The sequence below is a fragment of the Pezoporus wallicus genome, unplaced genomic scaffold (genome assembly GCF_028554395.1).
Source record: "Pezoporus wallicus isolate ANWC-B61680 ecotype Strahan unplaced genomic scaffold, APGP_CSIRO_Pwel_v1 contig_8811, whole genome shotgun sequence".
In the NCBI taxonomy this organism is placed as follows: Eukaryota; Metazoa; Chordata; class Aves; order Psittaciformes; family Psittacidae; genus Pezoporus; species Pezoporus wallicus.
The window spans coordinates 174,379-188,464 of record NW_026637786.1 but is presented as its reverse complement, the minus strand read 5'-3'; the positions used below and the strand labels follow the sequence as shown (position 1 = coordinate 188,464).

Here is a 14,086-nt window from a genome sequence, read left to right as displayed (position 1 = left end):
TTGCATGACCACTGATTAGAGGTCTGAAGTCTGGATATTCTGTATATAGGGTGTGCGATCTCATGTTATGTATATGAATTTAAGAATCTTGTATTAGGGCAGACAAAATGTTTCCAAGAATTTCCTTCATGCTGGTAAATTTTGGGACTCAAAAGAAAATGAGAAACAGAAATATTTTCACTGGAAACATTTCAAAATTAGTGGAGTGCATAGAATCATAGAATAGTTAGGGTTGGAAAGGACCTTAAGGTCATCTAGTTCCAACCCCCTTGTCATGGGCAGGCACACCTCACACTAAACTATGTCACCCAAGGCTCTGTCCAGCCTGGCCTTGAACACTGCCAGGGATGGAGCATTCACAACCTCCCTGGGCAGCCCATTCCAGTGCCTCACCACCCTCACAGTAAACATTATTCCTAGGAAAGTGTCCTGTGCCTTTGATATCATAAATGATCAAGTAGAGAGGAGGAGGAAACTAAATAGGGCTTGGACCTTGCAGGGAGACTAAAACCAAACTGTGAAATGTAGCTGCTAACTATCAATGATAACATTTGATACTGAATCTATCAGTTAATTATTCCTGCATATTCTTTTACCTAAAGATGCAGTATTCGAGAGGAGGTGGTCTAGAGCTACCGGGAATTAGCGGGAAGAAAAGATAAATGTTGGGAAACAATTCCCTTGGAAAAAAAACCAACAGCATAAACACTAAGTTGTTGCTTTTATATTATAATAGTACAGTGTAATTTTGATGTGAATGTAATAAGGCAGAATATAACTTTTTATCAGCATCAGCTTTTTGATAGGAAAAATATTAATCTGGTTATGTAACTAATTTCAGAAATTTATCAGTTCTGACATGGAGGTGTTTTGAAAAGCTGTTCCCTGAAGTGCTTGATTTATGCTAAGTCATATTTTCATTTTTATCATGATTCCTCAGTGTGAGAACTTGACTCGGGGGGATCATGTTACACATATCCCAAACAATTGCAATTGCTGAAACAAATTTGACTGTCTTGAGAACTGAGACTTTCTTGGCAAGTTGTCACTTTTCTAACAAGTCTTTGTACTTGAAATAGCTACTAACACACAGTATGATTTTGAAACCAAGAACTTTCTCTTTTGAATGCTAATATACTTTAACAATTTTAGATGCCATTTGAAGAAGCTTTAAGCTGATAATACCTGATCAGGCATGTGTCTTAGTTCAAGACTCATGTAGGTATACTTCAACCAGGCTGCAAATTGCACAGATGATCTTTAAGATCCCTTCCAACCCAAACCATTCTATGATTCTATACTCTTTGGTCGAAGGATTTTAACATTCAAACCAAAGGGAACACCAGCAGTTTTGATTTGGGGAATGCCAGCTCAAAACTCCCCAGCAGACTGTAGTAAATGCTATTAGTATGACTCTTTTTGTGACAGTAGGATTCAAATGAGATGTCTTCATCTTTACTTCTGAAGTATAAAAAAACTAAAATGCCTCACACTGTTATTGTACAGGTATTTCTGTAAAGTTTTAAGGGTTATTGTGGCTATGGTTTGCATTAGCAAAGGGGTTATTTGTTAAGTTCCCTTACATGAAACGTGCAAACTCAGGTTAGGTATAAAAGATGATTTGTGGTTTTAACACAGCTTTCTAGCATACGTTACAGCCTGGATGGCAGTTCTAGCTGCGTGTCTGTAGCCGCATAATCTCGTTTCAGAAAAATAAATGACTGAAAAGTGTGCTTATCATTTTTTTTTCCCCCCTTTTGGTAACATCTTTTCATACACTGACAGTTATTGTGAATGCATGAAATAAAACTGTTAATCAGTCAAACAAATGCAGCGTAGTTTACTTGTTAAATATCTGTATATTTGTAAATTGTATGTTTTGTATAAATCTTGTCGTAGCCAAATAATTTGATCTCCCCATATTGGAATCACCTCCTATATTATTTGTTAAATGCTGTTATGATCATGCACCAGACACTGTAACTGTATACCCCAGAATTAGGTGTTGCTTTAAAAATCCTGAGCCTTCCCCTTCTAAACAGCTGTGTTGGTATTTCAGCAGCAGACACATATAGAAAAAGAGCAGTAGCAAACTTCGTGGAGATACGTGTGCGTTGTTGTATGTAAGCAGTTTTGAGCAAGCTGTGACAAATAGCTTTGGGCTCTAAGATGTAAGGAGAGGATAAACAGATTTAAGATGGACCTTTTCGATGAACAGGTGATTTCTGTCTATGATCAACATCATTGCAATGAGACATTTAATTTTGGCTTTTTTTTTCCTTTCTAGAGGCCTACATTATTTTCTTGAAAATGCACGGGAAGGATGAGCTTCATCATCATTCTTACTTAACCCTTATAAAAGCATTGTTAGCACAGGATTATCTTCAAGAAGCCATCAAAGTGAAACGAATGTAAGGCTTTTCTGTGTTTGGGGTATTTGTTGTTGGGTCCCCCAGCAATTCAGTTGCGTGAGGCATGTGGTAAAATAATTTCTGGATCATTTAAGGGTAAGTCCTTGACTTTCAGTAGGTCATGACTGATAGTTAGGAGCTATGGTAAGAAATATGTCAGTGTTTCATAGAGAGGTATTCTGTGTATTAGAAAGGTACTAGTGTGACAGTATGTATTGCTAATAACTCATTTCAGCTAACAGTATCAACAAATGTACTTGGCATCAGAACTGAAAATCCACCCTCCTGGCAGTCTGCCTTTTCCTCTTTCGAGCAATATCCAAACAGACAACATTCCTTTACTTAAGTGCCTGTGAGCCTTCGCCTCCATCCCCATCCCTCTGCTGTCCTACCCTACCCACACTCCCTGGCAGCTGGCTGCCTGCCAGATGCAAAATGGTACATCTGACTGTAATGCCAGTGGCTAGGAGATGACCATAAACCTTAGATCCAGCTCTTAACACTTCTGAAATAAACCCAACCTGCTGACATCTATTATTAGAATCAACAGAATCGAATTAACCTTTAGTGAGTTGCATGGAGCACCACTTGTTCTAATTATTGCCTGTAACTTGTGTTCTGGTCAGATTATAGGCTTCAAAGTAAAAGTGTTACTACTTATCAATATAACGACAAGAAAAAAAACAAAAATTTAAGTAATTGAAGTCTTTGGGTTTCTACAACTAAAACATGAACAGTGGTTGTCATCAAGTGTGTTCTCTGACTGGATACACTGAATTTGAAAGTGCCTGTAGATAACTTCCATGATGCATAAAGCACTATAAAAGTATAGTAATTTTTAGAGTCAACTTAATCTTTGATGTCTGGGAACAGTATAGTGTAAGACGATGTTTATTATTTTCATAGTTTCTTTAAAAGTGTTTAGACCAAAGAAATGTCTTTCATTGAAAAAGTATTTGACATCTGCATTCAGAAGAACAAATAACGTTTTCTCAAAGAGGTCTCAGTGGCTGGGCTTCATGGTAAGGAGTGTTTCTGCTTGATGGATATATGGCTTATATCAACGAGAAGCTAAGACAGTTTGTCACATTACGCTCCCTGAAATGGAAGTAACTGATAAGTCTGTATAAATAGAAAATGGAAAGAAGCTGGTTTTAGGAGTACAGAAGAGTGTTGATAAAAATTAGGTTCATTTACACAAAATGTGAATGTATCCCAATGTATTGAAGGATTCTTCAGAGGAGAAGTTTAAAACATTCCACTGCATTGACTGCTTCCTTGCTCAAACACAGTTGTAAGAAAGATGCACAAAGTATTGCATGTTCTCAGCAGTAACTGGCAGATTGGAAGAGCAGAAAAAAGGTAGTGGCTTGTTCCTAGTATTTTAATGATTCTGAATTCCCACTCCAGATAAGTGTTTTAGTATGTAAATTCAAAATGCAGGGGTAAAAATAAAGAACAAAAAACTGTAAAGACTAATGAAGCTGGAGATGTGTTTCAAAGGACACACCTCTGAAGCTTGAGTTTTATAATAAAAAAGAGGATAGGACTTGGTAAGAGGTTCTTCAAAGCCAACCATCATAACCCCTGTGCCTTTCAGAACTCTCATACTCCATCTTGTAGCATAGAAATGCCAGATAATGACATTGTAAGAAACTCGTAACAGCTCACTTGCCTCAAGACAGAAAACGCTTCATATTGGCAGTGTTCATGGCGTTTATCTCTCTATCTTTTTTCTAGTAACAAAATGATGCTTACATTAAACATTTTCAAAAGTCTGTAAGTTTTAAATTATTCACTGAAATAGACAAAGTTGATTGTGTGAGTGCCCATGGGTGAGGAATAGCAAATCTGTGTGGTTTGCACACATTTCTGCATGCTTGACAATTTTTCCAACCTCGTATTACAAAGAGATTACTCCTACAAAGCCTAAATGTGTGCAGTGGCCTGAAACTTGTGCAACTTCTAATGTTTTCATAAAATACAAGAAAGCTGCCTTGGTTTCTATAAGCTAGCATCTTTTTCTTTTTTTCTCTGCTTGAAGCCAAATTTGAAATTTAAATAAGATTTTGAGTGCCTTACTCTAAGCAGTGGCATAGGCAACAAAATAAGTGGGGTTTTTATTTGAAAAGGTCAGATAATTTTGGAACTTCCCTCCTCATAGCAGAACTGAGCAACTTCCATGCGGAAGTGATGCAGCAGAAGGAAATTGCACTCCTGCTCTGCATTTGAATAAAAAAACCCAAACCAAACAACCCAGGAGGTTACTAATATGTTGGTCAACCCGGGTCTAGTTGTTTTCACATTCTATCGCTCTGTATAGGAATATTTACTGTGTTTGGTCCAAGAAGTTTTAAATAGAAATTTAGGAGTATTGGAATGATGGATTAGTTCTGTAATAGTAGCTAACATCTATTTAATCACACTAAAGATTGGAAGATTGGAGAAAGTAAATCCTTTGTTATATGTAATTTACAGTCTCATGCATGAATTGTTGACTTAGGGGCTTTGACAGATGGGACAAAGGGAAAAAAATGTGGAACTGAGCAGTGGGTGCTTAGGCAGGGATTAAGAGGATTGGTTGGGAGAGTAAGAAAATCCCAGAGTCCAGTGACTGCATTTCTGAGCCTGGGAGGCTGAAAGTGACTGAGAGGATAGTCATATTGTGTGCACTGTGAAGGATTTTCTTGGGATTGAGGAGAATAATTTAGCAATGACCCTGCTTACCTCCCAATCCGCTCAGCCTCGAGTTCAAGTAGGTAGGCTGCTCAGTTGTTTGCCACAAGATGATCAGTGAGGTTTATCTTGATTGCTGATATGGTAAATGGCAATGCCCCCCTTTTCTGTGTAGAGATTTTGTAATCTAGAAATGAACATTTGTAAACTTATCCTTATATATTAAAAATGTGGTTCTCTGTCATTTGGGAACGGGACCATTCTGTAGTACAGGATCAATATGATTGCTGGTTAGCCTCTCTTGACTGATTTTCAGTGTGTTAGAAAAGCTCTAGCGGTGTTATTAAAGTAACGATTCTCTGTGCTATAGATCTGTGAAGTTTTGTATTACAGGAGACGAAGAATTGATAAGTGAAATACAATTTTAACATGGCTAAGGCAGCAAATGTAGTATGTTCACTTTAAAACCTGTATACATCTAGATGACAGAAATTTGAAAATTAATCAACCAAATGATACGGTGTTAGTTCATAATATGCTTTAGTTTATGTTTAAAATATACAGTGCTGAAAATAAATGTTTCATTTTTATTGCTGAAAGAATAGTTTTATATTTTATAATTATGGTGACTATTGAAAAAAGAAGAAAAAGTATCCAGCTTAGGATACAACAGAACAATGCAGGGCATGCAGTTATTTTAGTCATCTAATATGTCAGCATTCAAGAATCTGAACCGATTGTTTAAAAAAAATCTTGTACTTTGTTTCTTTTGTTGCTCACTTCCAACTTTGTCATCTGTCAGAATGCAAAAAAAAATTATCCTTCTATAACCATTGACAGGATAACACAAAAGCTGTCTCCAGGTCGATATTTTGCAGCAATATTTTTAACATACGAACAGTAGTTTTTATAATTTCACCTTGGTGCTCAACCATTTATTATCGTATCAGAAGCATGTCAGTAATTCCTTTCTAAATGTCTGCTTCTTTTAGTGCTGAGACCCACATCAAGGGCTTCACACTGAACAGTGCTGCCAGCAGCCTCCTCATCATATCGCAAGTTAGGCGGGATTATTTGAAAGGTATGTCACAATGCTTGACCTTTACGTCACATTAATGCCTCTGCAGATTTTTCTTGTAACGCCCTTCGAATACTTGGATAAAGGAGTCCATTTAGCAAATTACCTGCTTATCAAGAGCCTTTTGTGGTAGCTGAGAGACGTAAATTACTGTACATGCATTTATAATACAGCTTGAATATGAATGTACTTGTCATTTGACCACTTAGTCCAGTTTCCATTCCATTTAACACAAGATGGGTTTTCTTAAGATGAATCACAGCTCTTCAGACATGCAAAATTTGTGCTCCAGAACGAGAGAAAGTACAGGCTTTCAAGTGCGTTAAAATTCACAGCACAAGTCATTTTGCTTTGGAAATTAACATACTTTAGAGCATCTGAAACAATTCCCAGCAGTTGTTTCTTGCATATTGTGTTGGTTGTGTGAGATACCAGATGAGTTAAATTGACTGTTAAATGTGCATGATTGTGCACTAAATGATTATAATATTGATTTAAAAACTTAATCAAATACTTTTTAATAGTTCTCAATACCAACAGTAACAAAATATTCAGCTGGTTTTTCTTTTTAACCTAAAAGTGATGATCCAAAAGGAAAGGGTGGCTGAAGAGTACATAAGGGTACCCAGCAAGATGGTGGGTAAAGTTTACAGTTGTGTTGTTTTAGTTCTCGGCATTGGTTGTTTTGCAGGGAGGAGTTCAGCTCCACGGTGTTGAATTTTACTTGTTCAGTTGTGCAGTAGAACTCTGGTGAGAGATGGGAACTCTGCAGGCAGGTAGCTTTACATGCAGTGCTGTCTTTTATCCCTGCAGCGTTGATGCGTATTTCTGCCAGTACCTTTAAACGTACTGGCAACATACAAATGTACAAAGAAAGTGTATTACACTGGATTGGATTTTACTTTAGTACCAGAAAAATACAGTTTGGATACTGCCATCAGTTAATTTTATTTATCTCCAATATGTATAGCTGCAGTAGCCCATACCTGTGTAATATCAGGTCCATTAATATACTTTAAGATGAGCATTGAGATGCATCTTCTCATGTGTACTCCTTCCTGCAGCTGATAAACTTGTCTTCTTTTCAGTCCCTTTCCCCTTCAGTCTCCAGTCTGACATCATTGCCAGGAGTTACCAACTGAAATATACGTGGTCAATGCAATTGCTTCTCTTGCTCTTGGCAGGTCTTAAGTTTTCACAGCTTTCAAAGCCTTCAGCTGACTTTCCGCTTTGATTTTACTCTAACAAATCTGCTTTTTCTTGTCCAGTATGCAGTGAATTTTTGCTAGTTCTCCCTTAAATATTACACTGAAGAAAAACCTCCCCTTCTTCAGAACATCACTGATGTTTCTCTATTACACCAGTCTCCTGTGCTAACTATATGAGTACTTTTTAGCTAGCATGCTAAATTCCCTGCCACAAAAACTCTCTCCCTTGCAGTACCCTAGAAATGTTTCTTTTTGCACAATACGAAGTGTCTCAAGAAGTCTTTGGAATTCCATTGCTTTGCAAAGCTGTATTTTCCTTTACCTTTTGCATTGAACAAGCTTTACTTTGGTAATTTAATTGAACAGTCCAACTTGATCCTTGTTTCTGTTTTAATTTGAAAGATACTGCTTCTCTTTTTATAACAGAAGCCTTGAAAATGCAAGCTATGAAATATTTCACCCAGACTAGTCATTTTCTGATTACCCAGAAAAACTTTGGGTACTGTCTTTTTGTAATCTATTGTTAGCTAACTACATTTGACCTGCATCCTGTGATGGCTTTTGCTTGAGTAAAACTTGCTGGCGTTATCACTTCCTCATTACATTCACCATCATTCTTCGCTGTGTAATGTAGGTCTCGAAGTATACTTGTAAGAGCTGTAATATCTCCAAACAAGAGCTTGGTTAAAACCCAGGTTACTTGAAGAGTCGGAACTCAAGTTTCATGGTAGGGAATTGGCAGAGTTTATAGGAAAGCCTTTTAAAAGATTAACGGTCGGTTTTCACAAGCATGTAGTTACCTGCTTTTAAGTACTAAAATATCAAGAGATAAATTAAGAACTCGGGAGTAATGGATGCTTTTGTGTAAGGGAAAATAAAAAGATAGCAGCAGAATTATCCAGTATACTCCTAGTACAGAATTTCTTGCAGTAGTGCTGCACAAATGCAACTTCCAGGTTTTCCTCTGTGTGTGTTCTTGAGAAGGCTGGCACGCTCCATGCAAAAGAGAGCTTGGACTTACAGCGTGCACCATAGGAGAGCATTTGAATTTCAGCATGTGTTTTAAGTTTGCTTTTTAAATTTTGGGAATCTTGTCCCTGATGGGTTGCTCCTTTTCTTTCCCTAAAAAGAAGGGGGGGGAGGGAGGGGAGCAGAAAGAAAATGTGCTGTGGAGTGAGGTTAGGCATACAGGATGTTTTTTCTTCCTCTCATGTAGAAGGTAATACTTTGTTTCTGCAGTACCTGCATATTGGAATGTTAATGCTGTGGAGTTCAAGTGGGTGTATGTTATAAGTGTTATCCCTTGGTATTATAATTATTATCTGTGACTAATCCTGCCTATGTTGGTAAGGAGTGAAAGATTTTTACCAGAGGGGCATGTCTTTCTGTGGATGTTTGCTCATGGATAACGTCAGTTGACAAGAATTCTGGGTAGAGCAATGAGGGTGACTTCAACTACAATGGGTTTGGGATATTTGTGGTAGACGGACAAGAGATTTTGTGTGTTTTTAACATAGGTAATTGCTACAATTGTAGGAGGCTTTGAGGGAACTGTCCAATTTCAAGTTTGTTTTTGTTCTTCTATAGAAATTGTCCAGTGCTTTTATTTAAAAACTAAATGTTGGTAAACAAAGTTTTGGTGCACACTTAAAAAGACAAATCTGCGGACCAGACTTTTGCAATTTCAGTAATAAGTTACATTTTAACACTGTTCTTATGCACGCAAAGTCTTGGGTTTTTTAAAGAAAATTGGTTATAGTTTGGAGAAAAAAACAAGCTGAAAAGGCCATGACTTTATGGTCATAAGGGAGGACATTTATGACACAGATGCTTTCCTTGAGCTGGGTACTAAATTAAATTTAAGAAGTATCTTAATTTTATTGATGAAATAATTCAGGTTAAAATGCTGTAGTACTGCTGAAAGTTTCTGTTAGTGTGTGTATATATTCAAGTTGTTATTCACTATAGCATTTTGGGGGCTTAAGTTCAGTAAGAGAATTATTTTCTGTAAATGTTTTTAAAAGGGTAGGGTTAATGATACCAGCAGCATGGTTGCATTCTGAACTAAAATCTGATTTCCTTTTCCCTTGTTTCTTTTACCATCATCAGATGCCATGGCCGTTTTAAAAGGAGTACTTGACAGTGGCTCCTTGCCTAGTAGATCAGCAGTTATGGCTCTCATTCAGCCTCTGGCAGATAAAGGAGATCTAAAGAACCTGCAAGCACTTAAAGACATGCTGGAACACAACACAAAAGCAATTGGTATACCTGCCTCACTAATGGCTAATGCTATTGCATTGGCTCATACTAAAAAGTAAGTATTTCTAGGACTAGTACATGTAATTCTTTTATGCAGAGCGGTGGGAAATCACTTTCATTATCCATTTCATTATCACAGTGTCCTAGTTGTTAAAATTCTGGTCAAGTTGAGCAGTGTACTGTGCAGTTCTGTTCTGGTATCGTCCCAAACACATTTGAGGTTGAAAATGACTTAATGAAATACTGGGATAGCTATGAAGCATCTGGGAGGGCATATGGTCTTCTACAATGGTGTAATTTAGCTTTGGTACCTTTGTTCTAATATACTACACCTACAGAAATCTGCTACCTGTTCCAGTAGTTGAAATGGCAAAATATTATTCTTTCAAAATGTGAAAGACATTTATCTGTGGAGTCCTTTTTTTTCTAGTTATAAAAAAAAATGGCTGCTACGCTGGTTTAGGCCGTTGTTTCAATCATGATAATCCCACACTTTGAGCATCCTTTGATTCAACCGTTTAATACAGTATTGTCTTCTGGCTAGCATTTCTGCTTTAGTTGATACATTGGTACTGTGCTAGTTTATCCTTTGTATAAAACTGCATGGGGAAAGCACTTCTGGGAGACGGGACATACTATGAACTTCTCAAATATGCTTTGCAGGAACCAGTCTTCCAAGAAACCTACATACTCTGGTTTATTTCAAACCACTTTCATGAGGTAGAGCTCCTGTGTCTAACTCTGCAGGAAAGCTGTAGAACTGTGTAGTATGTAACAAACACCCGATTGCCTGAGGCATGCAGACCAGAACAGCAAGAAGACTTGAAGGAGAGCTGTGCAGGCCTGTTCCAGTAGTGAGCTCAGTCTGTTTTCAGCTACTGAATAACAATCTGTCTATAAAGACCTGATCCTGTAAATACTTAGGTCTGAGTGGTCCTTGGTAGACAGTTCTAGTGCATCGACTTTTACCTCAATTCAACACTCCAAATAGGAGAGATACTTCAGGATTTGTCTCATAAGCTGCATGTTTTCCTGTATTTCCATGTCATAAAAGCGTTGCAAAATCATGCTGTGTTCTTAAGATGTAGATTGGTGGCAAGAATCAATGAAGAAACAGCTACATGCAGGTGCGGGTTATCTAAACAGCATCAACTTTGCTTTTCCCATACCGCAACTAGCCTGAACCTATGAAAAGGCTTAGCAGCAGCATAATAATGCTGACTTTATACATGCTTAAATATCTTGCAAATGACATTTAGTGTTGCCTTTTGCATCTAAAAAGGCAGGCAGGGGAAAAATTGGGTAAATAATTAATTGAATAGCATTAAAAAAATTTAGTTGGGTGCATTAATTATTCAGATACTTTCTGTTAATGTTCTGATTTTGCTTTCTAGATCAGCAGAACACATTTTCCTAAAACAGATAGCAGAACTTTTCTTTCTTACTGAGGCAAAATTGTGTCAAAATTGCTTAGGCTTTGTGCAAGTTAAAGGTCAAAAAAAATTATTTATGGGTTAATTTATTCATTCAGTCACAAATGGTTTCACTTTGACAATACCTGAGTGACAGGTACTCACCCATTCTGGGAAATATAACCTTAATGTAGAAAACAAAGAGTTTAATATAATTGTTTCTTGACTTTTAGAAATCTTGATTTCAGAAACTAAACCAGTTCAATCTCTTTTCTTAGGAATGGCCTTGATGCTGCTGTGGAATACCTTGAGCCTCTGCTTATCTCTGGTGCACAGAATCCTGATCAAGCTGTCCAAAGTATTTCCTATTTGTTAAGAAGGGTGTCTGAGGAAGGACTAGAACCAGCTTTGGAAAAATGTAAGTTAATTGCAATGATATTTAAATAGTCTGACTAGACAGAGGTGTTCCGAAAGAGCTATTACATGTAAAAGCTGCTCAGTCAGCATAAATCATGCCTGTGAAGTTTACAAAAGTGTCTTTTCAATCAATTTTTTTTTCCTTATATACCCATCATTTTGCAGTTGGTGTGATGGCAGAACGACTGGCCAGTCAGCATGGAATTTACAGACCTGTCACAGATCTTTTCCTTCAATATGTCAGTGCAAACAGAGTGGAAGATGCCAGATCGCTGATACAGGTAATGACATAATAAGAGAGGTACAGAAATGCTTAGAGCTCGTCAAAGGTTAGCTGAGAAATTGTCAAGAAGAGGTGTTGTATAGCATAGGTTAGTACTAGTATGCTTTTGAATTAGTGTGCGTAGCAGTAGCATGGTTTAGGCTATTTCAAACCACAGGCCAGTGCTGTGGTACTAACACTAGTAGTGGGTGCCGGAGTCAGAAGGTATTTTGTCTTCTAACAACCTGAAGGGGGTAAGAGTTGAATACTGCTTGAAATTCCATCCAAAGCAAATACTCTTTTATATGTTTGCTGTTTACAAGCTGCTGTTTCTTGCAAAATGCTTGCAAACCATTTCCTTGCGACTTCTCACATAAATTCTTAAGTGCTGTAAACATGATAACTTAGAGCTGTAGTTTGCAAACCAGAAGAAAGCAATGTCTGCTTTTCATGGACTTTATTTCACTTGGTTGCTATAACACTGTATACGCTGTGTTTGGGGTTTAAGGGCTGATTTTGCTTTCTATTCACTTGAGTGTCACAGATGCATTAAAAGACAAATGCTGCTCTCTGGGCCACGGTCTCAGCTGAGTTCGCCATCCTCAAGGGATGAGACAGCTGCATTCATGCCATTTTTACAGAGCTAAGGACAAAGCCAAGCCAGAGGTGGGATGATGGGAGCGTGCACAAACAGGGTCCATCAGGGAGGCTCATCCCAGCAGGTGGCAGTCCAGCAGTCCACCAAGTCTGAGAACTGTTCTGTATTCAAGGCCTTTTACCATATCCTCATAGTGCATACTGCACGTTTACCACTTCCTAAGTATTTTAAGCTGCTAAAGAAAAAGCTCTGCTTCATCCATCCAGCTAAGGCCATTTTTTGCACACCAACAAATGTGTTGAGTTACTTGTGCTACAGTGTGAGGTGTCTTATTTGTATATTCCCTGCTCTGGAATATTACTTTGTTTATTGCTTTGCCTAACTGCTCATCTGAGTATTGGTTTAAAAGGCAACTACAGTTTTTATATAAAACCCTCTTGCTATATAGCATGACACATAAAAATAAAAAAGAATAATCTCAAGTTATTTTTTACTCTTCCTCAATTTTGATTGCTCTTTGATGAAATGAATGAAATCGAATGAGTGAATGCAAATCGGTTACAATTTCTTGCTGCTGTGACGAAAGGGGGGAGTTGCATTTTTAAGTGAAATCTGTAAATTCTTAATATTTTTCAAAACATGGAATAATTTCCATTCGTATATTCCTAAAACTTGTTATTACGCACCATACAACTGCTGGAATTAAATCTGTGGCTCGAGATAACATTTATACACTGTATCTGGGGGGAAACTTTTAAATATTTCATGTTAAGTGGACATCCACAAACAAGCAGGAGTTGAAACTTCTGTGTGTATGAGAGAATTTTGGTTTTATATGGTGCAGGAAACATTTTTCAGTTGTGCTAAGCATTCTTGACAGCTACTGTGGTTCAAGTGTTCTGCTCATAGGCAACTAGAAGATAGGAATAATCATTGTCCATTTGTTATTTTCTTGAAAAGTAATTCACAATCTAAATGAATTATTTTGCTTGCAATAATATGACATACTAGTATACACGTGGAGAATCTTTGCTTTCCAAAATGCATTTAAGAGGCTATGTAACAGTTCAAGAGACAGCAGCAGTGTCTTTTTTTACTGTCTGGAGTGCAGATGCTTTTACTGACAAAGTCAGAAGTGGTTTGGTGTTTCAGCTTGAAAGGGGGCTGCGGAGAGCATTTCTCCAACTAGGCTGTCTTTTTCCTCTCACAGCACCTACTGACAGTAGATGAGAATGGCTAGAATCCATGTCACAAGTTTCTCCCATGAATATTTCTCTTATCTCCAAAAAGCATTTTTTTTTTGTCAGAACACTGCAGGTATATTTTTGTCTGTTTGCCTGATGGAATGAGGCTTCAAACCTTTCCACTTGGACCTTAAAGAGCTTGTCAGACTGTGTTACATAATTTCTTGTTTGCTGAAGTCTAAGTCACTAATTGAATGTAGTAAATTGATGGTATGTGCGTATTTACATGAGCAGTATTCTCTTCTTCTTGTGCATTTTGGTACTGAAAGTGTCTTGCAGCTGGTAAAAAGCACTGTGCATTGTAAGAATCTTGAGACTGATGCCTTTGAAGAAAATACACTGCAATATTGTCTTGCAGATTTTATTTTGCCCTTTTTTCTAATGTAAGATGGATTTTTGATTTTTATCTGGTCTGTCTCAAACTTTTCCAAGTTCAACTTCTCTCTCTCTCAAACACTGTCTATTGCAGTGAAAGCCTTTTATAAAATAGAGAGATTGAAATCAGTCCTTTGTATGCATAA

The 14,086-nt window shown here is 37.4% G+C and overlaps 1 protein-coding gene across 2 annotated transcripts in view; it reads left to right on the top strand.

Moving 5' to 3' along the window:
* The window catches only part of LRPPRC (leucine rich pentatricopeptide repeat containing), a 91,040-nt gene that overhangs the window by 69,700 nt on the left and 7,254 nt on the right, over nucleotides 1-14,086 (top strand). For both annotated transcript variants that reach the window (XM_057407502.1, XM_057407501.1), the window contains exons 30-34: nucleotides 2,288-2,411; nucleotides 6,080-6,168; nucleotides 9,483-9,687; nucleotides 11,323-11,462; nucleotides 11,627-11,742. In XM_057407502.1, coding sequence (XP_057263485.1) covers nucleotides 2,288-2,411; nucleotides 6,080-6,168; nucleotides 9,483-9,687; nucleotides 11,323-11,462; nucleotides 11,627-11,742 — 674 coding nt within the window. The remainder of the gene's footprint in view (nucleotides 1-2,287; nucleotides 2,412-6,079; nucleotides 6,169-9,482; nucleotides 9,688-11,322; nucleotides 11,463-11,626; nucleotides 11,743-14,086) is intronic.